The sequence below is a fragment of the Callospermophilus lateralis genome, chromosome 7 (assembly GCF_048772815.1).
Source record: "Callospermophilus lateralis isolate mCalLat2 chromosome 7, mCalLat2.hap1, whole genome shotgun sequence".
In the NCBI taxonomy this organism is placed as follows: Eukaryota; Metazoa; Chordata; class Mammalia; order Rodentia; family Sciuridae; genus Callospermophilus; species Callospermophilus lateralis.
In genome coordinates this window covers 132749385-132775067 of record NC_135311.1, presented here as the reverse complement: position 1 = coordinate 132775067, position 25683 = coordinate 132749385, and the positions used below count along the sequence as shown (strand labels likewise).

At 59.7% G+C, this 25683-nt stretch overlaps 1 protein-coding gene across 3 annotated transcripts; it reads right to left on the bottom strand.

Moving 5' to 3' along the window:
* Nucleotides 1-363: 363 nt before the first annotated feature.
* On the bottom strand, nucleotides 364-19305 carry Atp13a2 (ATPase cation transporting 13A2). 3 transcript variants are annotated; one of them, XM_076863307.2, is made up of 29 exons: nucleotides 19181-19305; nucleotides 12828-12922; nucleotides 12555-12737; nucleotides 12246-12304; nucleotides 11974-12088; nucleotides 11635-11714; nucleotides 10513-10590; nucleotides 10298-10367; nucleotides 9619-9753; nucleotides 9468-9534; nucleotides 9256-9387; nucleotides 7781-7936; nucleotides 7134-7244; nucleotides 6721-6767; nucleotides 6456-6644; nucleotides 5333-5539; nucleotides 4775-4870; nucleotides 4534-4693; nucleotides 4317-4437; nucleotides 4084-4208; nucleotides 3208-3368; nucleotides 2967-3083; nucleotides 2801-2880; nucleotides 2472-2624; nucleotides 2294-2390; nucleotides 1392-1615; nucleotides 1161-1312; nucleotides 847-1016; nucleotides 364-765 (listed from the first exon to the last, which is right to left on the bottom strand). In XM_076863307.2, the coding sequence occupies exons 1-29, from the start codon at nucleotides 19188-19190 to the stop codon at nucleotides 628-630; spliced, it is 3528 nt and encodes a 1175-aa protein (XP_076719422.2). In that variant the 5' UTR covers nucleotides 19191-19305; the 3' UTR covers nucleotides 364-627. The 3 variants fall into 3 exon arrangements, with proteins under 3 accessions (XP_076719422.2, XP_076719423.2, XP_076719424.2); XM_076863308.2 differs by having other exon boundaries at nucleotides 847-942; XM_076863309.2 differs by lacking the exons at nucleotides 364-765; nucleotides 847-1016; nucleotides 1161-1312 and having other exon boundaries at nucleotides 1517-1615; nucleotides 2263-2390.
* Between the last annotated feature and the right edge of the window lie 6378 nt (nucleotides 19306-25683).

Below are 25683 nucleotides of genomic sequence, written 5' to 3'. Positions count from 1 at the left end.
GTGGGGGAGGGGGAGGGATGGCAGCTGCCCTTTCTCCTCTTCCCCCAAAGGGGGACAGGGGAGCCAAGAGCTTGGCTGGAGCCCAGGGCTCTGGCCCCACTCCTGACCTCTAAGCCGCGGTCCCTCATCTGCAAAGTGGGGACACTACCTGCAGTGCAGGATTAGAGGGCAATGTGTGTAAATGCTCAACAGTGTACAAGCCCCGGCTCCACACAGAGGATGACAGGAAGTCCAGCGGACTGTCCAGCATGATCTGGGCACCAGAGGGGCTGTGGGGGTCCTCCTGGGCAGCAGGAAGGTCCACAGTGCTCAAGTAGAGCCAGGCATGGCCGAGCCAGGAAAATATCATGACTTTATTGGCTAAACTGACAGCAGGTCCAGATGGAGTTGGTGGCTGAAGTCTCTACACGGCATGGTCAGAAGTGGGGGACAACAGTCAGCACTTCTGGGGAGGGGCAGGAATGGGGCCAGGCTGTCTCGAACAGGAGTGTGAAAACGGCCAACCTCAGGGCGGTGGGAGGCGATGGCGGTGGCATCTCTAGAGACGGGTCCAGTCAGTGGCTCAGAGGCAGGGAAGTCCAGTGTCCAGTGTCCAGTGTCCAGCGTCCAGCGCGCCCACAGCCTGCACTACCTCACAGCGCCAGCGGCCCGCGGCAGCCAGGGCTGCTCAGCCAGCTCCCGCTCCAGTTGCTTGAAGCGCTTCTTGGAGGCCCGTTTGGGTCGGAGCCGCCGCAGACAGGGTGGGAGGCACTGGTCCAGCACGCTCTGCGGTGGGGGGGGGGGGGCAGGGTGTGAAGGGGCTGCGGGCCGAGCCCCCGATCCTCCCCCGGGCCCAGGGCCACCCACCTCCAGCATGAAGGCCCCCACGAGGTTGAAGGCGACCAGACCCAGCAACAGCAGCTTGAAGCAGGTGTCCTCGATGTTCCTCAGTCCTAGTGGCCCCTGCAGGAGGCCGGGGACCAGGATGAGGCCCACCAGGACAGAGCCCAAGAACGCCAGGGCCACCAGGAAGGGCACTGGGGGTGGGGGAGTCTGTCAGCGAGGGAGCCATGCCCTGGAGCACTCGCACACCCACGCACACCCACACACACCCACGCTCCACTCAGAGGCCCCCCCATCTGCCTTCCCGGCCGGCCCCCCACCCCACCCCGCAGCAGCACCGTTGGTGTAGAGCGGCCGGCGGAAGGGCGCCCCCTTGGACACGGCCGCGGCCAGGATGAGGTACTGGAAGCCGGACAGGGAGAAGACCACGGTGTTCTCATAGTTGGGCAGGTTGTCGGGCGCGGGCAACGTCCTGTTCAGAGGCACGAACCTGGGAGTCGGGGTCCGGGTAAGTGTATAGTGGAGCGGGCAGGGGCCAGATGGGGGAAGCCCCTCTGCCCCCCACTCACCAAGGCTGGGCCACGGCCAGGAAGTAGCCCCCCAGCTGCACACCAGCCACCAGGGCCACCTGCAGCAGCAGGCTGCTCAGCACGGGCACGCTGAGCAGCGCCCCTGGCGGCCGCACCCGGCCCAGCGTCAGCGCCGGCCCCGTGCGGCTCATGAGCACCGCGATGGTGGTGGTGATGACCAGGTCGATGGCCAGGAACTGCACGTCACCCAGGTTGGTGTTGATCTGTGGCAGGTGAGGGAGACAGAGGGGCCACTGAGACCTGGCCGGGCCCAGCCCCAGAGCCGCCCCCAGCGACAGAGTGACAGCAAAGGCACCCTGCCTTCCCACCTGAGGGGCCAGGACTCGGGGAGACACAGCCCCTACTGTAGGATGAGCCCCCAATCCAATGTGGGGAGCACTGTCCGGCCCTCAGTCTGCCTAAACCTGAGGGTGGGGGACCCCCAGCCTGACAGGGGGGCTTGGCTCTGCCTTGTCGCCCCCAGCTGTAAGGTGGATGTGGGGACAGACACAGGTACGAGATCTGCACTGCCCCACACACCCTCACTCCTCGGGGACACGGGACATGCTCAGCACCGGGCGAGTGGCCCCTGCTCAAAAGGGTGTGGCATAGCTGTTATCTGGGGCAGTCCGGACCCCCGCCCCGTCTGCAGGTTATCCCCTGCCTGGGCTCTGCCTCCGTCTCCCCTGCAGACTGGGAGCTCCTAGAATTAAGGGCAAGTTGTTAGCACATGAGGACCTACTGTGCGCCAGGCCCCGTGCCCAGTGCTTCCACCTTGTGTCAGTCCCACTGCCTGATGTGGTGAGAGTGGCAGAGCCGAGGCTCGAGGCCACATAGAATCTGCCGGGCTCCCAGCGGCACCGCTGTGTACCTGCTCTGGACCTGGCGCTGCTGGCGCTCACCGTGTAGAGGATCAGGACCGAGATGAACTGCGTCAGGCTGTACAGGGCCATGTACTTGAAGACGCTGAACGAAGTGTCCAGGGAACAGCGGCCTTCCCTAGGAAGCAGGGGCCGGGCATGAGGGGCCAGGCTGGCTCCAGGGGTGTGCCCCACCCTCGCCACCAGCCCCTTGGCTCACCTGATGACCATGGGCACACACTCGATACTGGCCACACTCGAGGTGAAGGGCGACACTACCGAGGCCTCGGCCTGCGACAGTGAGATGCCCACGTCGGCTGCCTTCAGCGCCCCGCAGTCATTGGCGCCGTCTCCGCACATGCCCACGCAGTACCTGACGGAGAGGGTGCGCAGTGTGGGCACCTCCTTCTCTGCCGAGGACTGAGCGGTGCCATGGTGGCTTCTGACACGACAGACCCAGGAGGGCTGCGGGTGCTTCGAGGGTGGCACTCTCTAGGGCCTGAGGGGTGCGGGGACTGCGGGCCGTGCCCAGCCCGCCCTGGCACTCACTGAAGCCTCTGCAGCTCGCACACCAGCTCCGTCTTCTGCTCGGGGGCCATGCGGGCAAAGACGGTGCCCTGCACCAGGACCTGGGCACAGCGAGGGGCAGGGCTGAGGCAGCCGCCAGCCAGGCAGGGTGGCGAGTGTAGGGGCCGGGGACTCGGGGAAGCCCTACCTTGGGCAGCAGCTCCGGGAAGTGCTTCCTGAGGACGCCAAAGGTGGACCCGCCGAGGGCCAGGTGGCTGCGCCGGGGCTCTGGCTCCACGGTGCAGCTCGTAGCCTGGACAGGATCCTGGGGGTCCAGGGAGCCCAGCTTAGCCCCCCCTGCCCACCCTGGAGAGCTGGGAGCGGGTCAGGGGACGCAGGGCTGGGTCACTGGTGAAGGTGGTGGACTCGGAACCAGGGGCCAGTCTCACCGTAGCCCCGTTCATGGCTGCCGAGGACTCCACGGGCAGGAACTGGAGGGAGGCCGGCTGTCCCCGCTCGGGGTGGGTGGCCTGGATGATGACCAGGTGCTCCTGGGGGCCCACCATGCCACAGCTCCGGGCCACAGTGACTGCCGTCTGCAGGTTGTCCCCTGGCAGGAGCAGGGAAGGTCAAAGTCTAATGCTGTCCAGGGCCATCCTCACCCTGACCCTCACACATCAGCAGGTCAGACGCCTCTGGACCTGCCTCCTCCCCAGTAGAGCTGGGCACTGGGGGGGCCCTGGGGAGACAGGACTGGGCTCGGGTTCCTCAGACACTGGGTGCTTCCTGGCTCGTGGAACAGCGTGCCTGAGTGTGTGTGTGTGTGTGTGTGAGTCTGTATGAGCATGTATGTGTGTGAGTGTATGGTGTGTGTGTGAGTATGTGCGTGTGTGTGTGCGCGTGCGTGGTGACAGTTGGGGTGCCAGGGACATGGCTAATGAGCTGCTGCTGCCGCCGCCTCCCCTGCTCAGACTCTCTTCTGCTCCCCAAGGGCGTCACAGCCTTTGGGGTCACACCATCACGCCCACTTCTCAGAGGCGGAAACTGGGATTCAGAGGTCACTGGGCGAGTGAGTGGCTGGGCTGCAACCCACCCGGACTCCACATCTGGGCTCACAGGAGGTCACTCCACTGAGCCTCGGCTTCCTCATCTGCGAAGTGGGGGTGGCAGTGACATTTGGGCCTGCTACACGGAGAGCCACAGAAGGTTTGAAAATGGCCTGGCCCCCGAAAGATGCCCCAGGAGGGGGCACGGGGCACCTCTTCCCTCTGCCAAGGACTGAGCCGATTCCACCCTCCCAAGCCAAGCCCTGCGGCCACCGGTACCTGTCACCATGACGGTGCGGATCTGCGTCCTCCGCAGAGCCTGGATAACGGGTGTCGTCTGTGGCTTCAGCAGGTTCCTCATGACCAGCAGCCCCAAGAGACTCAACTCCTGCTCCACAGTGTCCCTGGAGGTTGGGAGGACAGGTCAGAGGTTCCTTGGTGGCCCACTCCCCTTTCCCAGGCACCAGGCAGAGGTATCTTCCTTGGCTTGGGCTGCCCACCGCACGGGTCACCTCGTCAGCTGCTGGGCGGCCTCCAGGCGGGGTGCAATGGGCAGTGGCTTGCTGGCCAGGGCCACAACGCGGTAGCCAGCGGCTGTGTAGCTCTGCAGCATCTGGGTGAAGTCAGAGGGCACTGCAGGGAGAGGGGTGTCACTGGGACAGAGCGGGGGACAGGCAGAGGCTGGAAACCCGGCTCACTCTGTGCCAGTGCCCAACCCGTCCCCTTTACCCGTCTCAGGGCTGCAGAGGCCTGCCACTAGCTCTGGGGAGCCTTTGACATAGGCCTCGGGCTGAGTGGCCCCTGGCCAGGCCACCACCACGTCCATGCGCTGCAGAGCAGAGGAGAAGGGGAAGCGGCAGAGGATGCTCACTGGCACCGGAGGCTCCTCCTGCAGGCGGGGGGACAGCTGAGGTCCTGGCTCTGGAGCCCTCCCCAGGCCCCACCACACAGGCACCTCCCCCCAGCTCACCGGTCCCTGCAGCTGGGAATCCCGAGGTGGGGGTCTCATCACTGCCAAGACCTGAGTCCCAAGTGCCGAGTCTGCTGTTGGCCCCTCCTCCAGAACCTGGGAGGCAAGCAGAGAAGGCTGGCATCCAGGGGCCTTGCCCACAGAGCCAGGCAGCAGGGGAGACTCAAGTTAGACTCCTGGAAGACTTCCTTCACAGGAGACAGGATGGTACAGAAGTTAAGAGCCTGGGCTTTGGAGTCAGGTTGACTCAAATTCATGCTCTGGCTTTGTTGCTTCTAAGTCGTCAGGTGACATGGACAAGTTATTCCACATGTCCACTGGCCTGTTCCCTCCCTGTGGGACAGGTTTTAAGCATGTGTAGGAGGGCCAGGGAGGACAACGGGACAAAGGCTGGGCCCCAGGGTCCGCCCGTGGCCACACTCAGTGCCCGCCTGTGGCCACACTACGCACCAGGTCCCGCTGTTACTGCGACGTGGCCGTAACAGGCTGCCCTAGGAGACCCGGAGTGAGCGTGAGGTGGGTCGTCAGGCCCAACTGCCCCAAGGCGTGCCTCCTCACCCAGCCGGTGGACTCCACCATCTTGAGGTCCATGGGGTCACCCACTGGGGTGCCCTGGACTTGGCTGAGGGCGTGGCAGGTGGCCAGTGCTCGGAGCAGGGGCCCCACGGGCAGGCGGCGGGGCTCGGGCACCAGCGGCAGGAAGGCCCGCTCCTTCAGGGGCACCACCCCCATCACGTCCAGGCCGTCTTCGGTGAGGGTGCCTGTCTGCGGGGACAGTGGCGAGTCCTGGGATGAGCTGTGCCCTGCTGGTGGCACCCCACCCCAGCCTGGCAGTGCCATGGGGACCCGGGAGCCAGAGCTGGAGCCAGAGGAGCCCCTCTCGCCATGGTCTCCCGTACGTGGCTCCTGCTGGGCCACCGGACCCCTGCGTTTCCTCCCAGAAGCCGTCCTCCCTGTCTGCAGGTGGGCCTTGCGTTGGGTGCCCGCATGTGGCTCCCCTGCTTCCCCAGCATCTGCTCCCAGGTCCCGGGGGAGCGGCTGGTTCTGGGCAGCACGCCAGTCTGCCCACTGTTGGGTGAATGACTGACCACGGGGTGAGTGCCACCCTCGCCATGCGGGCCCCACCTGCCCAGCCACACACTGCTCCTGCACCACCTGGGGCCTGTGTGAACCTGACCATGCCCCTCGCGTAGCTTTTGGCCCCTGACACCCTTGGGATAATGTCCAGCCTGCGGCTCTGCTGCTCAGGGTGCTGCCCACCTGGTCTCGCCCACTGCTCACCGTGCCCTGCTGCTGGGAGGACCCTTCCTCCACCGCTTTCCCTAGAGCTGTCCCCCGTGCCCCCCATCAGGTGCCCACACGCTCCCTCCCTAAGCCCTCGGAGTGTCCTGCTTTGCTTATTCTGGTGGGGACACACAGGTATCTGTGAGGACGTCTGTGCTGGTCACTGCTGGACCCAGGCACGCAGTAGGTCCTCAATGGATCTTGAACAAGTGAACAGATGACCCTGGGCATTTCATCTACCAGACCGTGAGCGGGCGAGGTGGGAGCATGTCCACCCCAGGGGGACCCGGCATGAGCCAGGCCTTCCCGAGGCTGCTGGGCCCAGGTGAGGAGGCCTGGCAGAAGCTCTGTGGGGCCCGTGGCTGTCCCCATGCCCTCAGCCCCGCCTGCAGCCCACCTTGTCAAAGCACACCAGCCGCAGCTTGCCCCCCAGGTTGATGCGCAGCGGGTGGATGCAGAAGATGCCCTGTGCCCGCAGCCGGCTCTGGGCATAGAGTGTGCACACGGTCATGGCGGCTGGCAGGGCGGGTGGCACCACCACCGTCACCAGGTCCAGGGCTCGGATCACAATCTCACTCACAGGCACCTGCAGGAAGCTCTGTGAGCGCTGAGGGCCGGCGTGGGCAGATTTGGTTGTTGCCGCCGCCCGGCCCAGGGCTTACCCGGTTGCGGTGGAGGACGAAGATGCTGTAGGCGGTGCCGAGCAGAGCTGGGGAGGCGGGGAGGGGGTCAGGTTTTTGGTGCTGGGGATGGAATCAATCCAGGGTGCTCTACCCTAGCCACATCCCCAGCCCTTTAGCCCTTTTTTGTTGGGGAGGTACCAGGGATGGAACTCAGGGGCACACGACCACTGAGCCCCATCCCCGGCCCTATTTTGTGTTTTATTTAGAGACAGGGTCTCACTGAGTTGCTTAGCGCCTCACTAAGTTGATGAGGCTGGCTTTGAACTCATGATCCTCCTGCCTCAGCCTCCCAACTGACTGGATTACAGGCATGCGCCACCGTACTCTGTAGTAAGTGGGACTTGGATCCAGGCTGGGGCCACCAGCAGAGTGGGGTGCAGGGGCACACTCACCCAGGACAGAGAGGGCAGTCACAAACTTCATGCTGTGCTTATAGAACTTGAAGTTGATGGGCCGCGGGTGCAAGATGGAGCTCACCAGGCCCCCTTTAGCCGTGCAGAACCCTGGGGAAGAGGCAGGGAGGCCATGGTTAAGAGAACTGTGGGCTGGGGCAGGTCTCCTGACTCCCCACCCATGTCACCTTGGGGTGCTGAGATGTGATGCTCATGGGCCCAGCCCCGCCTCCCATGGGTTGCTTTTTCATGGTATTTAAGATTGAACCCAGAGACACTCTAACACTGAGCCACATCCCCAGACCGTCATACTTTTTTATTTTAAGACAGGGTCTCACTAAGTTCCCCAGGTTGGCCTTGAACTTGGATCCTCCTGCCCAGCCTTAGAGTCGCTGGGAGGCGGGGAGCACTCTGGACCCTTTCCTGCCCCCTCCAGCACTTATAATCTCCTTGCTGGCTCCTGGGAACACTGCAGCACTTGGTCACAGTCTGGCCCAACTTCTGCTAAGACTCCGAGGACCCAGTGGGGTGGGACTTGCCGGACACAGCGGGGCAGGGGCAGAGCTGGGTGGGGGTGGGGCTCCGGGCCCTGCTCTGCCTGTGTCTTGGTGCTGAGCCGGCCTTCTTCCCCACCTCCCGATACGTACCTGTCCGGGTCACCACCGCCAGGACCTGGGGTCCCACGTAGGCCCGGGCCTGCAAGACGAGGGTCCCACAGAAGAGTGTGTGCCGCCGATGCGCCTCTGGGCAGTAGGGCCTGGGTCCCTCGGGCAGGGCTGTTTTCAGCACTGGCACGCTCTCCCCTGGGATGGACGTCGTGTGAGGCCCAGAGAGGGGCCTTAGGGCCATCCCCTCCTGCCCAAAAACCAGGCACCATGCCCGGGATGGTTCCACCAGCCCTGGGTCTCAGGTAACTGTGACCAGGTGTGAAATCACCGTCCCATTTATAGAGGAGGACGCTGAGGCTGACGGGAAGACGCAGAGCTGCCCGGTCCCACTCTGGGGAGTGCTGGGCAGGGGTGGGGTGCCGAGGGGCGGGCGCGCCTCTCTCCTTCTGTTGGAACTTTTTAAATATTTATTTTTTAGTTGCAGTTGGACACCATACCTTTATTTTATTTGTTTATATGTGGTGCTGAGGGTCGAACCCAGGGCCTGGCGCTTGCTAGGCGAGCGCTCACGGCCGAGCCCCAGCCCCAGCCCCTGCTGGAACTTTCCAATCAGAAAGGTCATTCACACAGGGCCCTGGGAGGCTGCCTGGTACAGCAGCAATCCCTCACGGAACGCCTGTGGGCACCTGCTCTGTGCACATTTCTGGGAGGGACCTGGGGACAACCCAAGCTCTGGCTCTGTCCCCTAAGAGGCAGGTGGATGGGACAGGTGTGGACAGTTGTGAAGGCCAAACGGAGAGCATGACCACATCACACCAATCATCAGCATGACACGCTACTCCAGCCAGGACCACTGCTTAGAAAAAATCACCACACCGAGGTTTTCAGTCAGCTCTATCCAGCGCCACCCAAGATCCTGCGCACTGCGGAGGAAGAGCCCGGGCTCACGGAGAGAAACAACAAGGCCACTCATGGGGACACCATCTCCGCGGCTGCAAACCCATGATCCAACACTCGTCGCCGTGGCCCAGGTGAGCTGGTCAGGATCCGCCCACACTGCGGCCTCCAGGTGGCCGTGGGGGTGTGTGCACGAGTGCCCAGGACGTGTGTCACCCGGGAGCACAGAGCACGGAGCGGGATCTCACTCTACAACCCAAGGAGGTGAGCGCATCCCTGCGTCCAGGTTACGTAAACGCAGAGACAGTTCTGGAAGGACCCCGGAAGCCTTCACTGTGGCCACTCTGGGAAGGGTGTGAACAGGACCCCCACCCTGTCTGTGCGCCATGTCCTCCGAGGTGCCTCGGGGTCCTCAAGCCCTGAATGTGGCCGTTTCTTCACACACACAGGAGAAGAAACAGAAGGTCAAGCCACCAGCTCAGTGGCGAGGGGTCAGCCAGGGCTGAAGCCAGGATTGTTACTCGAAAGAAGAAGGAAAAGCCACTGCAAGCAAACCCTGCGCCACAGGCAGAGGCGGGGACGGGAAGGAGGACGAGGCTGCGGCCAGCGGGGCTCACCTGTCAGGGAGCTCTCGTTGACCACGCACTCGCCGGCGACCAGGGCGGCATCACAGGGCACCAGCCCGCCCTCGGGGGGCAGCACCAGGCAGTCTCCGGGCACCAGCTGGCTGGAGTCCACCCACTCCTCCTCTGCGGGCAGGCAGGGTGAGCGCTCAGCAGGTCTGCTGCCCCGGCCGCCACCAGCCTCCCACCGGGCCCTGGCCCCTTACCTCCTCCAGGCCGACACACGCGCACCCGCACGGACAGCTTGACCATGTCCCTCAGGGTCTGGCTTTGCTGTAGGCATGGGGACAAGAGGAGGTGTGTGGGTGGTGGCCCTGTAGGGACCACCCGCACCCCTGCCTGCCTCACGCCGCTCACCTTCCTGGTCTTATACAGGGACAGGCAGATGGACACGGTGGACACGAGGAAGATGCACAGCGCGTACCAGTAGTAGTGGTCAGCCAGCCACAGCGCGATGCTGAAGGCCTGGAACCCGTAGTAGGGGTTTAGCGCCTGGCGGGAGGCACGGGAGGCAGCGTGAGGGCCTGGGCCAGGGCAGCGGTGCCACAGGACAAAGCCAGGCCTTCCGGAGGCACAGGCGGGCGGGGTGAAGGCTGCAGTTTCTATCAGGGCTGACCGCAGGCCGCCCTCTTTCACGGTGTCTGCCCAAGGGTCAGATGCGTCCAGGTCCCTGACCTCCCTGGTCTCTGAGTAACCCTGGCTACATCCCGTTCCTGCTCTGAGCTTGGGTTCCTCCTGTGAACACAGAGCAGACACAGGAGGGCACCAGGCTCCAGGGGCAGCTGCTCGACCGTGGGGACCTGCCTCCCGTCCTCCCTGCGGGCTGCCTCCCATGGCTGCCCGAAGCCGTGAGAGAACTTCCGAGTCCTTGGCCTGGTTTCCCGCCAGCTGAGCTGACTGGGGCCTAAGGGGACTCGCTACCAGGAAGGGGACAACTGGTCTGGTCTGCCTCTGTCCAGTGGCCCAGCGGAGGCAAGCCCTGGGTCAAGGACACGCAGCAAGTCTGCGCCAGAGCAGGGGCACCGGGCAGCCCTACCTCCTCCACCAGCAGCTGTGGGTAGGACTTGACGGGGATGCTGATCACATTGGGGCCGTACATGGTCTTCCTATAAGAGGAGGCGGCCAGGCTGTCACGAGGGGCGGCGGCTGCAGGACCCTCCCAGGGTCACACAGCTCCCCAAAGAAGGCAGCTGGATGGAAGGTGGGCAAGGTAGGTCCCAGCTCTTGGGCACTGGCCCGGGCAGCACCCACCTCATGGTCTGCTCCTGGGGGCTGAGGCCAGAGCGGGAGCAGTGGATGTCGTCACAGGTGCGGCCACGGTCCAGCAGGCTGGATGGGGGAGAGGACCTTCAGCAGGTGATAGGGCCTGAGCTCTGCATCCCCCCGTCCCCAACAGGCTGGGGACTCGGGACTCCAGGCCCTTGCTGAGCGCCAGGAAGGAGCTCCGTCAGGAACTCTGGGCTCAGCGCACCTCGTTCCTCTGCCATCTCACCAAGGAAGCACAGCGAGAGATGGTGGTGGTGTTAGTGGTGACAGGGCAGCTATGACTCAGTGACGAACATCATCTACGCTGATACCTTGTGCAAGTCACCAAACCCCTGAGCCTCATCTGCAGAACGGGGACAGCGACGGCACCCACCTCACAGGGCCGTGGGCGGGTTACGTGACAGCGTGAACAGAGTGCACTGGAGGGTGCCCGCGCTCCACGCAACACCCACGCCCCAGCCCTGCTCCCGTCCCTGCGGAGTGGCCCACACCTGTCTTCACTTGAGGACCTTCCTGGCTTCCCAAGCACACGTGGCCCAGGTGGCCGAGTGTGGCAGTGAGCTCCCTGGAGCTGCCACAAGCCAAAATGGTCAGGAGCGCCCTGCCTCCTTGGGGACAGCACCCCGAGGTGCGTGCTCTACACTGATCCCAAGAAATCCCCAGAGGTGCCCGAGAGGTCAAGCCCAACAACATCCCCTCCTGGTGCCCCTTCCCCAGTGCCACCAGGATCACCTTCCAGACTGTTCCCTGTCCCGAGCCTCATCTGGGGCTCTGCTCCTGAGACTCAGATTAGGACCTGTGGGCAGGTGGGTCAGAACCCCAAGCAGATGGTGAGCCCAGAGTCCTGGGCAGGCTCACAGCAGGGCAAGCACCCTGGCCAGATGCGGTATGGGGCTTCAGCTACACTACCCCTTCAAAATGACCCCAGGAGGCCAGGGTGACCTCCTCCCAGTTTACAGGCAGAGGCCCCAAGGCCCAGAGCAGCTCAGTAACCTTCCCAAGGTTTCCTGGGTGCCGAGAGGGTGCCTGGACCAGCCAGGCTGCTGCACGCCCCTGGGCCAGCCCTGCTCTGGGGAAGGACATGGGCTGCACTGGCCTGGCTCCTACCTGACTTGGTAGAAGGCTTGCTGGGTCTCCACCCAGACGTAGCGCTGGCCCCGGAACACGTAGTACCGCAGCAACTGCGTCTGGCAGGGGAGAGGCAGGGTAGGAGGGAGCCCTGGTCCCGTGAGGGGCCGTGAGTGGTGGGCGAGGGAGGGAGGGCGGGCAGGGGGACCAGCGTCGCAGGAAGGAGAGGGAGGACAGGAGAGGACACCCACTCCTTTGGGAAGACAGAATAGGGAGGTGCATGGAGAACATGGAGCCCAGCCCTCCCACTGGGCAGATGGTGAAAGTGAGACCCAGAGGCGGACGAGGACTTGCCCAGAACCTAGGGAGTCCACTCACCCCTTCTTGCCGCCTGTGGAGGGGGGCGGTGTCCTTCCACATGCCCTCTGGGGCTGCCCCCACAGCCACCTGGCTCCGGCCATCCTCTGCCTGGGCCTGTGGGGGCAGCTCCAGGCTGGGGAGGAGCTGGGGTTACTCTGCAGCTTGGGGCTGTCCCCAGAGCTCCCCAAACCACAGAGCCAGCGTCCCTTGCTGGGATGGAGGCACCAGAGCCTTCGTGGGAGGGGCAGAGGGAGTGGGGGCTTCTAGAAGGGGCGACGGGGCTGCCTCACCTGCCCTCCCGGATGGCCTCAGTCTGCACCTGGACAGTGAAGAGCTGCCGCGAGCTATCCTGGAACAGAGGCGCGGACTCAGCCCTGGAAGAGGCACCGCCCCGACCCCTCCCCCAGCCAGGTGGCCCCACCTGAGAAGGCAGAAGGGGAGACTGGAGGTGAGCCCAGCCAGCCAGCCCCTCCGCCCAAGGCTCTGGAGGAAGAGCTGCGGTCCAAAGAGGACCACCGGCCTGGTGCCCCACGGAACCCGAGCATCCGGCACCACGGCCTGGCCACTGCCCGCCCCAGCGCCAGCTGCCGGGCACTCACCTCTTTGTCTCTTATTTCGATGACGAGTGTTTCGGCGCGGGCCAGGTTGCAGGGCTGGAAGCGCAGGCGCACCCCCCACAAGGGCTTCCAGCGGAAGAGCAGCAAAGGGATCCCGGCCAGCATCCAGACCACGGCGTGATAGCCGATGACTCTCCATGGACTGCCACAGTAGCCGCTGAGCCTCTGTGGGCAGAGGGTGGCGCTAGACGGAAAAGCCGTGCAGGGTGGGCTGGGCATTGCCGCCCCCTGTCCCCTGCGCCCTGGGCCACGTACCACGGATGAAGCTGAGGAGCTGGGGGGATCTATTGATGTCTCTATCGTCAGGGTCCCATAGCCGGTGGGCATGCTGCCCACGAGGGGGCTGCTGTCTGTAGGCAGAAAGGAGAAGGGTCATTTTGGGGGCTCCTTTTCTGTGCCGTGCTAGAGCCGCACCCCAGCCCCCAGCCCTGCCAGACAAATCCCACAGCCCCACAGCCCAGGTCTTCCCGGGCCTGTTCCCTGCCTGTTCTGCTGGTTCTGTTTTTTGGTACCCGGAATTGAACTCAGGGGTGCTTAGCCACTGAGCCACATCCCCAACCCGTGTTTATATTTTATTTAGAGACAGGGTCTTGCTGAGTTGCTTAGGGTCTTGCCGAGTTGCTGAGGCTGGCTTTGAACTTGGGGTCCTCCTTCCTCAGCCTCCTGAGCTGCTGGGATTATAGGCATGTGCCACTGGGCCCAGCTTCTGTTGTCGTTTTTATTTAGTGTTTGTTTTTTGGTGGTGCTGGGGATTGAACCCAGGGCCCTGTGCATGCGAGGCGAGCACTCTACCCACTGGGCTGTATCCCCAGCTCCTTCAGTTGGTTCCTAACTAGTGTCTTACTTCCTCCTGTGTCGGCCATCTCCAAGGGGTACGACCAGAACAGGAGATGGGCCTCTGAGTGCCCTGAGCCCCATGGCCGGCTGTCAGCCTGTTGGGACCCAGTGTCCCTCTTTCTATCCTCACTTGCCCGACCCCAAAGGTGGGGTCAGGGCCACTTGTCCTCGTCAGTCCTGGTGCCCAGCCCAGGCCTGGAGTGAGCAGACACTGAGGAGTCCGGACTGATTATCGTCTGGCCTGCTGGCTGTCCCTCCAGACGGCCAGCTGAGGCTGCTGCCGGAATTCGTCCTCCCAGGCCTCCCCTGCTGCAGAGCTGGGCTCTCAGAGCAAGAGAGCCGAGGGTCTTGTGGAGCCCCAGGGGCTGGGCCTCTCTGCCCTTGTGCTGGCCAGACACCACCTGGGCTTCTCCGACCTTGAAGGACCTGTGACAACACACGTGGGTGCTGGGCCCCTCCCTAGACCTGCAGAATCAGTTCCTCAGCAGGGGCGGGGCAGCGCTGGGCAGCTGCCCACACTTCACAAGGGCTTCTGGAAAGTTCCTTAAGGGGCTGAGAAGGCCAGGCAGGTGTGGGGCAGACTGGTCTTCTGGGTTCCCCTCAACCTACACTCTCCCAATCTGAGCCCTTCTAAGTTTCTTCCTAACAAGCCAGTGTCCCAAACAGCTGCTGGGGTCCCACCTGCCCAGCCTCAACTGCTGTTTCCCACCCTCGGGCTTCTGCAGCTTCCTGAGCCCAGCAAATTGTCCTAATAGTCGGGCTGAGGGGGGAGCTAGAGGTAGAGCACTCGCCGAGCATGCCCGAGGCCCTTGATCCCTGTCAGCGAGCGCACACGTGTACACACACACACACACACACACACACCCCATGCCTGCCAACATTTCCCAAAGATTCTGGTCCTTTTGGTTAACACAATAACCCTGCTAGGGAACCATGATCATCATTCCCATTTTGTACAAAAGCAGAGGCTCAGAGCGGTTCAGTAACTTGTCACAAGATCACTCAACAAGTACATGGTAGTTCCAGGTCGCAGGCCCAGGCAGGCTGACTCCCAAGCTGGGTTTCTCTGTTTGTTTTTTAATTAAACAAGGGGTTTATTTGTCTGATAGAAAGAGAATCCGGGGTGTGGGTGACAACAGCGCCAGCACCTGGAGGGAACTGGCTCCTTCCTTGTCCTGCTGCTGTCCTCCCTGACCACGGCTACAGCTGCAGACCTGCGCTCACAAGCTGGGGGGGGCATATCTCACCTGGCTCATTGCCAGAAGGGGGTGGCAGAGGAGCAGGTGGGCGAGGGCAGGGGTGGGCCTTCGGGGTCTGGTCCACCCTGAGGTGGCGGCTCACCTCTCCCTGGCGGCTGAGGTTCAGGTCAAAACCGGCACCCTGCTCCTGCTCACCCCCCAGCGTGCCAGACCCCTGAGAAGCTGTGGGTGGAGGCAAGAGGAGATAAAAAGCGCTTCCTTCCTTCAGGACACAACGGCCGAGCGTGCCCACGAGAACTGCTTGAGAGTCCCTCCCAGACTGGTGCTGCGAGACTCGTGCGGCACTGCGGGCCCCTGGGCTCCCCGGGCGGGCACGGGGCATCTCCCCATCAGGCCCTCCCGCCAGCCCTCCTGCAATGAGGGCGGTCACAACCACCGCGTGCTGAGAACAGAAAGGACAGCTGACAGTGTCTGAGCGCTGTGCAGGTGACAGGGGCAGCCCTGAGCCTCTAGGAATCGTCTCATCTCACTCTCCTGGCGAGACCCTGGGGTCGGCTCAGGGTGAGACTTGGCACAAAGGCCACCAGTAAGGGAGCAGCCAGGGGCCAGTGCCCATCCTGGGCTGCGGGCTCACGGGGACACCTTTAGACAACAGGACACAGCCCGAGCCCCCTGCGGCCGCTGTCAACCGATGACTCAGAAACCAAGTGACCAAGGCCCCACCTGTGGCGCCCAGGGCCTCCCAGCGCAGGCTGACTCAGAGCAATGGCAGAGGGCTAGCTCCAGAGAGGCTGGTCTCCAGGGAGCCAGTGCACGCACACTCACACACACAGACACACACACTCACTCTCACACACACACTCAGACACACTCACACACAGACACATACACACACTCTCACACACACACATAGACACACACACTCACTCTCACACACAGACACACACTCACTCACAGAGACACACAGGCACATACACACACTCTCACACACACACTTAGACACACACAATTAGACACACAGACTCACACACACTCTCACTCACAGAGACACACACACTCACACACAGACACACTCACACAGACACACACACTCACTCTCACACACACACTCAGACATACTCACACACAGACACACATACTCTCACACACACATAGACACACTCACACACACAGACACACACTCACACAGAGACACTCACAGACACATACACACACTCTCACACACACACTCACACACACTTAGACACACACATACTTAGACACACACACAATTAGACACACAGACTCACACACACTCTCACAGACACACAGACTCACACACAGACTCACACTCTCTCACACTTAGACACACACTCAAAGACACACATTCACACGCAGCGGGGGCCCGCTGGCCGGGGCAGAGCCTCCTTTCTTCCCCTCCCTCATCTGCAGAAGGGGACAGCTGCGGCCTCCGCTCTCCTCCAGGGCCTGGGGGCGGGCGCCTGGTGGGGGCGGAGGGCATTCAGAACACATGTCTGGCAGTGCCAGGATTGCAGGTCCTTGGCCACCAGAAGGCCACAGCCTTTTTTTGCCTCTTTTGGGACGGTTGGCCCTGGGGTCCCACCTGGGCTTTGCCAAAGCCCTTGATCCCCCTGACACTGGCTCCCGAGCGGCACAGGGTGGGCAGTCTCTTGCCCTCCATGGCTGGGCCTGGGCATCTCTATGGCGTCGGGGAAGGGGCACCTCAGGGTCACCAGGGCACACCGCCCCCGGCTTGTGAAGCGGGAGCTACTTCTGTCCCTGGTTCACAGTCTGGGAGCTGGAGGTGCAGGGCAGAGCCTCACGTCACCACCACGTCTTCGCCATAGACTGTGCTCCTGGGCCAGGTGCGGTGGCCCATGCCCGTAATCCCGGCAACACAGGAGGCTAAGGCAGGAGGACAGCAAAGTTCAAGGTCAGCCTGGGTAATTTAGGCCCAAAAGCAACTTAGTGAGACCCTGTGTCAAAATAAAAAATAGAAAGGGCTGGAGATGTGGCTGAGGGTAAGCGCCACCCCAGAGCCTGAGTCAACGTTTAGTCACGCTCCTGGCTCCACCAGGCAAACTGGCTTTCACAAGCAGGGGCCTGGGTGTCTCTGGCCTTCCGCTGCCCATCTCTAGGGTGGTGGCCCCAAAGACCCTGTGTGCAGCTGGTGCAGAGGAAGCCGGAGCAGCCACCAGCTTTGGAGGTTCTGCAGGCCTGACAGGTGGCGGCTCCCTGCCCAGGGGTGTGGCTTCTCTGGCCCACTTCCCAGACAGATCCTTCCCTTGCCATCATCTAGGCTGAAACCCAGCGCTGTGCCCCTGCCCCAGGCCTGTTCCACAGCTCCTCCCGGTGCCAGAAGCCCTCAAGCCAAGAGCTGCAGCGATCTCGGGCACGGGAAAGAAGCAGGCTGTGCTGGCCTGATTTCATCCTTCACGAGCCCCTGAAGATGGGAAGCCCACACTGCCCACCGCATCCACTGCTGCCAGCCGGGCCCACGGCCTTGCATGGGCTCTCCCAGGTCCTGCTCACGGTGCCCGCTGCGTGCCAAGGTTGGTAAATATTGAGTGAATGAAGAATGCACCCCACAGACATGGTAGAACATGAGGCCACACATGGTGCCAAGAGCCACACCACCCAGCCCTGTGAGGCACACAGGCTCCAACCTCTTCCTAAAGGGCTTTTATGTTCCTTCCCTCTGGGAAGTGCTTCCTTCAGTCTATCACCATCCTCGCCATTTCACTAGGACACTTCCCAGTCAACCTTGGAAGTGGGGGGGAGAGGAGGAAGTCACATCTGTGGAACTCTCTGGAGTCCTGGCAAGGGCCAAGCCCAGGGCACACTGTCCTGCAGGACACCTGTCAAAACACTGGAGTGGGCTGTTCATCTCTATTCACAGCTTGGCAGCTTGGAGGCTCACGGGAGGCATCTGAGCTCTTGCCAGCTCGGGCCAGCCCAGAGCAGGCTCCTGCAGCCTGGGTGGGGTGAGAACTGTCCCAGATGCCTGCTCCTGCTGTCCTGAGCAACCGCCGCCACATCGCGAGGGCTCCTGAGGCTTCTGTGCCCTGGCTCACTTCTTTACACGCTTCAACACGGAGGGACGGGCCAGTACTACCCCCCTTTATAGTTGGGGAAACTGAGGAATGGGGATCCCTGCCCAGGGTCACATAACATGAAAGGGAAAGCTGGGAACGTGGATCTGAAAGAATACACTCCTCTGTGAGTCCATCTTCACAGGGAAAATATAGATCAGAACTTCCTTTAAATGTGGTGGCACGTGCCTGTAATCCCAGCAGCTCAGGGAGCTGAGGAAGGAGGATCCAAGTTCAAAGCCAGCCTCAGCAACTTAGTGAGACCCTGTCTCTAAAGGGCTGGGGGTGTGGCTCAGAATAAAAGAGAATGAGGAGCTGGGGTTGTAGCTCAGTGGTGCAGTGCTTGCCTTACATGTGTGAAGCACTGGGTTTGATCCTCAGCACCATGTAAAAATAAATAAATAAAATAAAGGTATTGTCCATCTACAACTAAAAATACTACAGAGAGAGAGGGGTCTGGGGGAGAGAGAGGGAGAAAAAGAGAAAGAGACCCAAAGGTGTTGATTTGCATGTACAAAGTCATGCAGGTATGAGTGGCCAAGACTGGACATGGTCTGAGCTCACAGGCCTGGGGCAGTGACGCCAGCTGTGTAGAGCAGAAAGGCCAGAGTCAAAACCATCTGGGAACCTCTTGTTTCCTGCGGAAGCCCCCGCTTCCTGCTGATGACCTGGCCACGTCCCAGGGCGACTGCCTCCCACCTCACTGTGGTCCCTGGGGCCTGGAGCCTGGTGACTCTGCATGATATCTGGATCTGGAGTCTGGGGCCATCTTTCCTCTTTCGTCCTTTCCTCTTGCAGTGCTGGGACGGAACCCTGTTCGTGCTAGGCGAGAGCTCCACCACTGAGCAGAACCCCGCCTCTCCTTCCCCTTCCTCAAGTGGATGCACTCGGGCTGGGGGCTGCACAGGAGGTGTGGAGAGGCAGACTGAGAGGGCTGCAGCTGCGGCCCATTTGGGTAGGAGAGCTCTATGGGCCTCATTCCCAGCTGGTGGAACTAGGCTCTGATGCCCGAGATGGGGACCTTGGAGGGTGTGGTCCTCGGGTCTGGTGCTGATATTTGTGCCCTCGACACTTAGCCAGTCACTGAGGAGCCCCGGCTTCCCCAACCCCATTCATTCAGTCCGGGGGACTATCTGCCCAGAGGTCCAGAGGGCCCAGGGTGGTGCACCATTTTCCCCACCTGGACACTGTCACTCAGGCTGGATCCCAGTTGGTGGAAGGGGGTGCCTCCGCGGCCCCTCACGACAGGGCAGCCCCGCCACGGTGTAGGAGGGAGGGAGGGAGCCGGCCGTCGCGGCGCCATCCCAGGCTCTGGCCTCTGGGGCAAGGCCTGGGGACGGGTGTCCTTAAGGAGGAGGGGGCCCAAGATCTCCGCCTCGGGGCCGCTCCCCGAGTCGCAAACCCACGGTGGGGGTGTCGCCTCCGCCGCCCCCGGAGATGCTGCGCGGGGCGAGCCGGGCGCGCGGGGCTGGGCACCCACCTGCGCTCATGTCGGCTCCTCGCGCTCATCGCCGGCGCGGCGTGCGCAAGGCCCCGGCGGGGCGCGGTCCTGGCGGCGCGGGCTGGGCGCGGGCTGGGCGCGGGACGCGGCGGGCACCTGCGTTCGCGGCGGCGGCGCGGCTCGGAGCTGCCGCAGTCTGTGTGCAGCCGCCAAGCCCCGCCCCGGCTGCGGCCCACGTCCGCGCCGCGCCCGGGCTGCCGGGACTTGTAGTCCCAGCCCGCCGCCTGGGGCGCACGCCGGGGTCTCCGGAGAGGGAACAGCCCCGACGCACAGCCCCAGCTGCACGCCGCGGTGGTGACGCACGCTGCGCGCTGGTTCCGGCTGCCTCCATCTCTCCCAGGGTGCACGGCCACTGGCGAGTCACCTAACCCCTCTGGGCCTCAGTCCCTAACCTGTAGGATGACAGTGACGTCAGCCGTGCTTGGGTATTGTGAGGATCAGACAAGAACATGCACTTAAACAATGTGGCACTGCCGGGTAAATGTCAAGGAAGGAAGGAACACACACCTGCGGGACTCCCACAGGCAGATACCACCCGGGAAAATGCCCCCAGGTGCTGGCAGAGGCTGTGAGGATACACCAGCGAGATGGCGGAGGCAGACCCCAGCCTAAGGTCCTGGAGGCGTGACCTGTGGCCACACCTGCGCCGGTGGCAGGCAGGGAGACCTGAAAAGTACTGTAGAGATGTCATGCCTGAACGCAGTATTGAGCACACTGCCCCAGAGTGACAGTATTCCTCGGACTCCAGGGTCAATGGCCTCTGTGCTAGATCCATCCGCCACTTGTCCAATATGAATTTACGGAGTGTCATGCACAGTTTTAGGGGCTGGGAACATCAGGTGAGCCAACAGACACAGCTCTGTCCCTGTGGTGCCTAGTGCGCACTGGGAAGCAGCCCAAGGCAAGCAAAGCCAAACTCCAACAATAACCTATTGTGGAAAGTACTAGAAGGATGCAGAGCTGTGGTTTGAAATGGTGGAGGACAGTCTCCAGAGGGGACAGCAAGGAGTCCTTGGCTGCTCCTGCCATAGCAAGAGCTCCATGAACATTGGGTGTTGGAATACTCACTGGCAGGACTTGAAGGTGGATAGGATGGGATGTGGAGGTGCAGAAATACAGAGTCAAAGATGTGCCCCTGGTGAGGTAGCACATGTTGTAATCCCAGCAACTCAGGAGGCTGAGGCAGGAGACCGGCAAGTTGGAGGCCAGCCTAGGCAACACAGGGAAGCCCTAAGCAACTTAATGAGACCCTGTCTCAAAATAAATAAAAAAGGGGCCTGGAGATGTGACTCGGTGGTTATGTATTCCTGGATTCGATGCCCTGTACCAAAACAAGACAAAATTTACCCCGAAGTTTTGGCCTGAGCAGCTGGGGACAGTAGAGTCATTTTCTGAGCTGGAGCAGGCTGCTGGTGGAGCCGGTTGGAGGGGCCATTTCTGTTGACCCCTTGGGGCATGGTGCTGTCTTCTCTAAACCAGAACATAAACTGTTTTCACCAGCATGTGACATTTCCAGTGGGGACAGGGTGCTTAACCACTCAGGGTCCCTGAGGCCTCCTGCATCAGGCACCTTAACCAGGAACTCAGACCTCCAGGGCAGCAGGAGGGCTGGGGTTGGAAATGGCTAGCTTGGGGTGGCCTTGCCCAGAGGCAGTGTGGCACAGTGGCAAGGGGCTGGGCCCAGGCATCAGAAAGACCTGGGTGCATTGGTTGCTTTCTCAAAAAAGTCACTTTCCCTGTCTGAGCCTCCCCCGCTGTGAGATGGAAGCCGCTGAGGGCATGAAATGAGATGTCCGGTGCTCAGAGCGCAGTGCTTTCTCTCCGTGCTGGAGATGGGTTTGAAGCTTCACAGAAGCAGGGGGCATGGGCGTGGGGCACTGCAAGGTCGCTCCCCACATTCTCTCTGCTGTAGACACTGCTTGACATTCAAGAAGCTCCATCCCGAGCCATCTGGGAAGGAGCCACACCTGCAGCTGGGTCCCTCTCCTGGACGGGGCAGGAGGCCAGGGAAGTTCCCTTCCAACCACAGAGGATGTGGGAGGTCCTGCCATCTGCCGGGGTTACCTTAGGGGAAGTGGCTCTTGCTGTGTGGTCGTCCAGGCGGTCTGTGGGCCCGGCTCTCCTCCCAGATAACCATAGCTGAAATTTCCAGTCACATGTGGGCCAGGACTGACCGACATCGTCCTTCCTGACTGCTGTCCCCTTGGGGGCCTGAGCCGAGCCCTCACAGGCCACTCGCTCCAAAATGCAAAAGGCTGAGAAACCACTAACGTGGGTCAGTTCATTCCAGTGCGTGTGTCACTTCTTGATTTCTCCAGTTTCACTAGATTTTTGCAACCAAAGGGGATTTTCTCAGCTGGTGACAAACCTGGCACTAAGATTACGGCTGTTTAATGCACAGCAAAGGGCAGTTGCAGCTGTATTTTTTTTTTTTTTTTTGGTGACAGGGGTTGAACCCAGAAGCACTTTACTATTGAGCTACATCCCCTGCCCTCTTTTTAACTTTTGAGTCAGAGTCTTGCTAAGTTGCCGAGGTTCCCCTTCAATTGCCAGCTTGCGACTTGAGATCCTCATACTTGGACCTTAGCAGTCTCTGGGACTACAGGTAGCGCGTGCCACTGCACCCAGCAGCCATGTGTCTCGTAGTCATCCGAGGGCAAGGAACGGAAGGACCTGAAGAGCATCTGAGTGATGGGAGGTCTCTGCTGCATTGAGCAGAAACGGAGGAGACAGGGGCCTTGTGCAGAAAATCCATCTTCTGACCTGGCTGGTCTTGTTGGAAATTTACCAAACTCAGTCCCAGAGGGCGCCTGGAATCCAATCGCAGTGGCTCAGGAGGCTGAGGCAGGAGGATCACATATTCAAAGCCAGCCTCAGTAATTTAGTGAGACCCTAAGCAGCTCAGCGAGACCCTGTCTCTAAAATATAGAAAGGGCTGGGGATGTGCCTCAGTGGTTAAGTGCCCCTGGGTTTAATCCTCAATCCAAAAAAAAAAAAAAAGTCTTGTGGCTGTTAAAATCCAACAGTTGCCTCTAATCTGATGAAAGATTAAATAAGCAATAAATTAAAGTATCCATTGATAACATTCCAGTTTAGCTCAAATTCAAATGGAGTGAGAGGGACCTGTGGGGCCGACATGACCTTGGATGAGGCTCATCTATCCCAAGCCACAGCCAGTTAGCTCAGCATAGCTAGGGTCTTGCCTGCCTTTAAGGCACTCAGGAGAAAACTCCATCTTTCCCTACAAATCTAGAGGTTAGGAGCAGAGTCAAATTATCCAGGAACCCAAGGAATGTGACCTGCCTGGGCTGACGGAAATCCTTGAGGTCTGCACTGGGGGATCAGGGGCATGGCTGGTGGGTTTGTCCTGGTGACCTTACAAGGGCTTGCTGTAGGGCTGCCTGAGAGGTTTTGTCCTCTCGCTGGAGTGTTAAGTTGGAACACCTGCTTGTGTTCTGTGTGGTCTTACTGAGTGTCAAGAATTCTGAGACCCTGCAGTGGAGGGTCTGTAAAGACCCAGGTCTCTGATTTTTTTTTTTTTTTTTCTCTTGTGGAGCTGGGAATGGACCCCAGGGCCTTGTGCTTGCTAAGCGTGGGCTCCACCCCTGAGCCACACCCCCAGTCCTATTTAAATTTCAATGCTCAGGGGCTGGGGATGTGGCTCAAGCGGTAGCGGGCTTGCCTGGCATGTGTGCTGCCCGGGTTCGATCCTCAGCACCACATACAAAACAAAGATGTTGTGTCCACCAATAACTAAAAAATAAATATTAAAATTCTCTCTCTCTCTCTCCCCCTCTCTCACTCTCTCTTTAAAAAAAAAAAAATTTCAATGCTCCTTTCTAATTTACGACCTTGGCTTCTAGTTGGCAGGAATCCTTTGTGTCTTTACCCCTAGACCTTACCTTCTTCAATGCCTGCAGCTAGTGCTCTTAAAGCCAGAAATGCTTTCAGATTCATTCTCCATGAGTCAGACATTTTCTAAGTCACTGGGCTCAGGCTCATGACGTTTCTGGCATGACCTGGGCTTCCTGCTACAGCTTAAAAAGTAAAATTTATTTTGTGTGTTGGGGATCAAACCCAGGGGTGTTTTGTTTTACCACTGAGCCACATTCCCAGCCCTTTTTAATTTTTATTTTAATTTTTAATTCCCTTTTTCTTTTTATTAGTTCTAATCAGTTATACATGACAGTGGGAAGCTCTTTGACTCATTGAACACAAATGGAGCAGAATTTTTCCCTTCTCTGGTTGTACATGAAGTAGTGCAACACCATTGGTGCCATCCATGTACCTAGGGTAAGGTCCATCTCATTCCCCCATCTTTTTTACCCCTGTGCCCTTCCCTCCCTTCAATTTTTATTTTGATAGATCCTTGCTAAGTTACTGAAGCTGCCCTGGAACTTGTGATCCTCCTGCCTCATCCCGCTGTAAGCCTTGAGTTATTTGGAAAAGGGAAAGTAGGAACGATCCGAATATCCATTAGTAAGTGTCAAAGTCTTTTCTTTTCTTGGGGCACTGAGTAGGAATAGTTGATGGTCAGGCAAGGAACGAAATGGGCCTCAACTTTTTTTTTTTTTTTTTTTTTCAAATCACTCTATGGGGTTTACCTGGAGAAACATTCTAGCCAACTTTGTCCTGGAGCAGTGGGAAAACCGAAGTGGGGGTAGATCTATAGAAATTAAGGTAAAATTCAAACCCAAGGGCTTAAAGGTCAATTGCAGGGTCAGGGACCCGGCCAATAGCCTTAACACTTTTCTAATACCTGTTTTGCATGGATTTTGGTCAGTACCCCCACCTGGAAGATAAATGATTAGCCCAGTGTCCCTAGGTTAGTACATTTAGGTGGGAAACTTATCAGTTCCTCCCTTGCTTTGAGGGAATTGGATCTCCTCTTCTACACTGAAAAAAAAAAAAAAAAAAAAGACCTAATAAATTTGTTCACTCTTGCCTTCTGTTATTGTTCATGCATTAAAAAAATTTTCAGTTTTTTTTTTAGTTGGGCACAATATCTGTTTTATTTATTTTTTTATGTGGTGATGAGGATTGAACTCAGGGCCTCACATGTGCTAGGCAAGTGCTCTACAGCTGAGCCCCAACCCCAGCCCTTTTATTTTTCAAATTTGCTAGACAAGAACCCAGGAAGAAATTGGTGAAGCAGAAAACCAAGTTCACTTCAAGCCCTGTTTTTAGTCCTGGGGATGGAACCCACGGCCTCCATGTATGCTAGGCAAGCGCTCTACCACTGACCCACCCCCAGCCCTGGTTCAGGGATCTTAATTGGCTTTTCTGGTCCTGGAATCAGCAACACTTCATTCTATAAAATAAAGTGTTCTAAGAGCTCAGCAGATGTTAGTTTTGTAGACAGAAATGGGCTTAAGAAATTGGAAACAAACCAAAAAACCAAATAGGTGGGGCGAGGGGCACTGAGTTGTCAGGGCCTTGCTAAATTACTGAGGCTGGCCTTGAACCCGGGATCCTCCCGCCTCACTGGGATCACAAGTGTGCACACTATGCCTGGCAAGACATGTCAGTTTTAGAGAAGCAAGGGCTATATTCAAGCATAAAAGTGGACCAGTGTTAGATTTTTTTTAATTTTTGAGGTGGCTGGGGATGAAACCCAGGGTTTTAACATGCTAGGCAGGAACCCTACCACCAAGCTACACCTGCAGATCTTTAAAAAATAACTTTGGTCCTGGGGATTGAATTTTGGGGTGCTCTACCACTGAACTACATCCCCAGTCCTTTTGAGACAGGGTCTCACTAAGTTGCTGAGGCTGGCTTTGAGCTTGCCATCCTCCTGCCTCAGCCTCCTGAGTTGCTGGATGACAGGTGTGTGCCACCATGCCTGGCCCCCACATTCTACCTTTGAAGGGAGAGTGTTATGTCTGCCACAAATTTGTAACAACACAAAACCTGGAAGGACATATCAACTGTCAAAGGGGACATAGGACTCAGGAGTCTGGAAGGGCTTCTTTTCCCTTCTCTTTGCAGTGTTTCCCGTGCCCACTCTGACTGGTGTCTAAGTGCAGGGCCTTGGCAGCGGTGTGGGGAACTGATGTTTGCAGTGGGCATTTCCTTGAGGTCATCTGTGGCACTAACCGCGTCACAGCTCGGGTGGCCACTGCTCTGCTCTGGAGGAATCTCAAACCTCCCTTCCAACGCCAGAGGCTGACCAGGATTTGGTTTTCAACACTCTTCATACTGAACGCTGCAGGCGGGGGCTGCTGTGCTCCGCCACCTCACTGTGCCTCCTGATAGGCATCGGGCACTCGCACGAGTGCCAGGCCTCTCATGCCAGAAGGGCAGGCAGGCCACTCGACTCCCTTTCACTCTCGTAGCGGGGAGACAGAGGGGCAAGGTGCAGAGCTGGACCTGTCTCCCTTCAGCTGCGGATGCGGCATCCACTGCTCCATGGGTCCCTCGGGCTCAGTTCTGGAGCGGGAAGCAGGCCAAGGCCCCTAAATGGAGTAGGATCTTCATTAATG

What these genes read in the sequence shown, in the direction of transcription:
- Atp13a2 (XM_076863307.2), bottom strand. An exon ending in GCTCCTCAGCTTCATCCGTG is followed by an intron (nt 12,738 to 12,827) that starts GTACGTGGCCCA and finishes CTCTGCCCACAG; the next exon opens with AGGCTCAGCGGCTACTGTGG. An exon ending in TCCCGGAGCTGCTGCCCAAG is followed by an intron (nt 2,881 to 2,966) that starts GTAGGGCTTCCC and finishes CGCTGTGCCCAG; the next exon opens with GTCCTGGTGCAGGGCACCGT.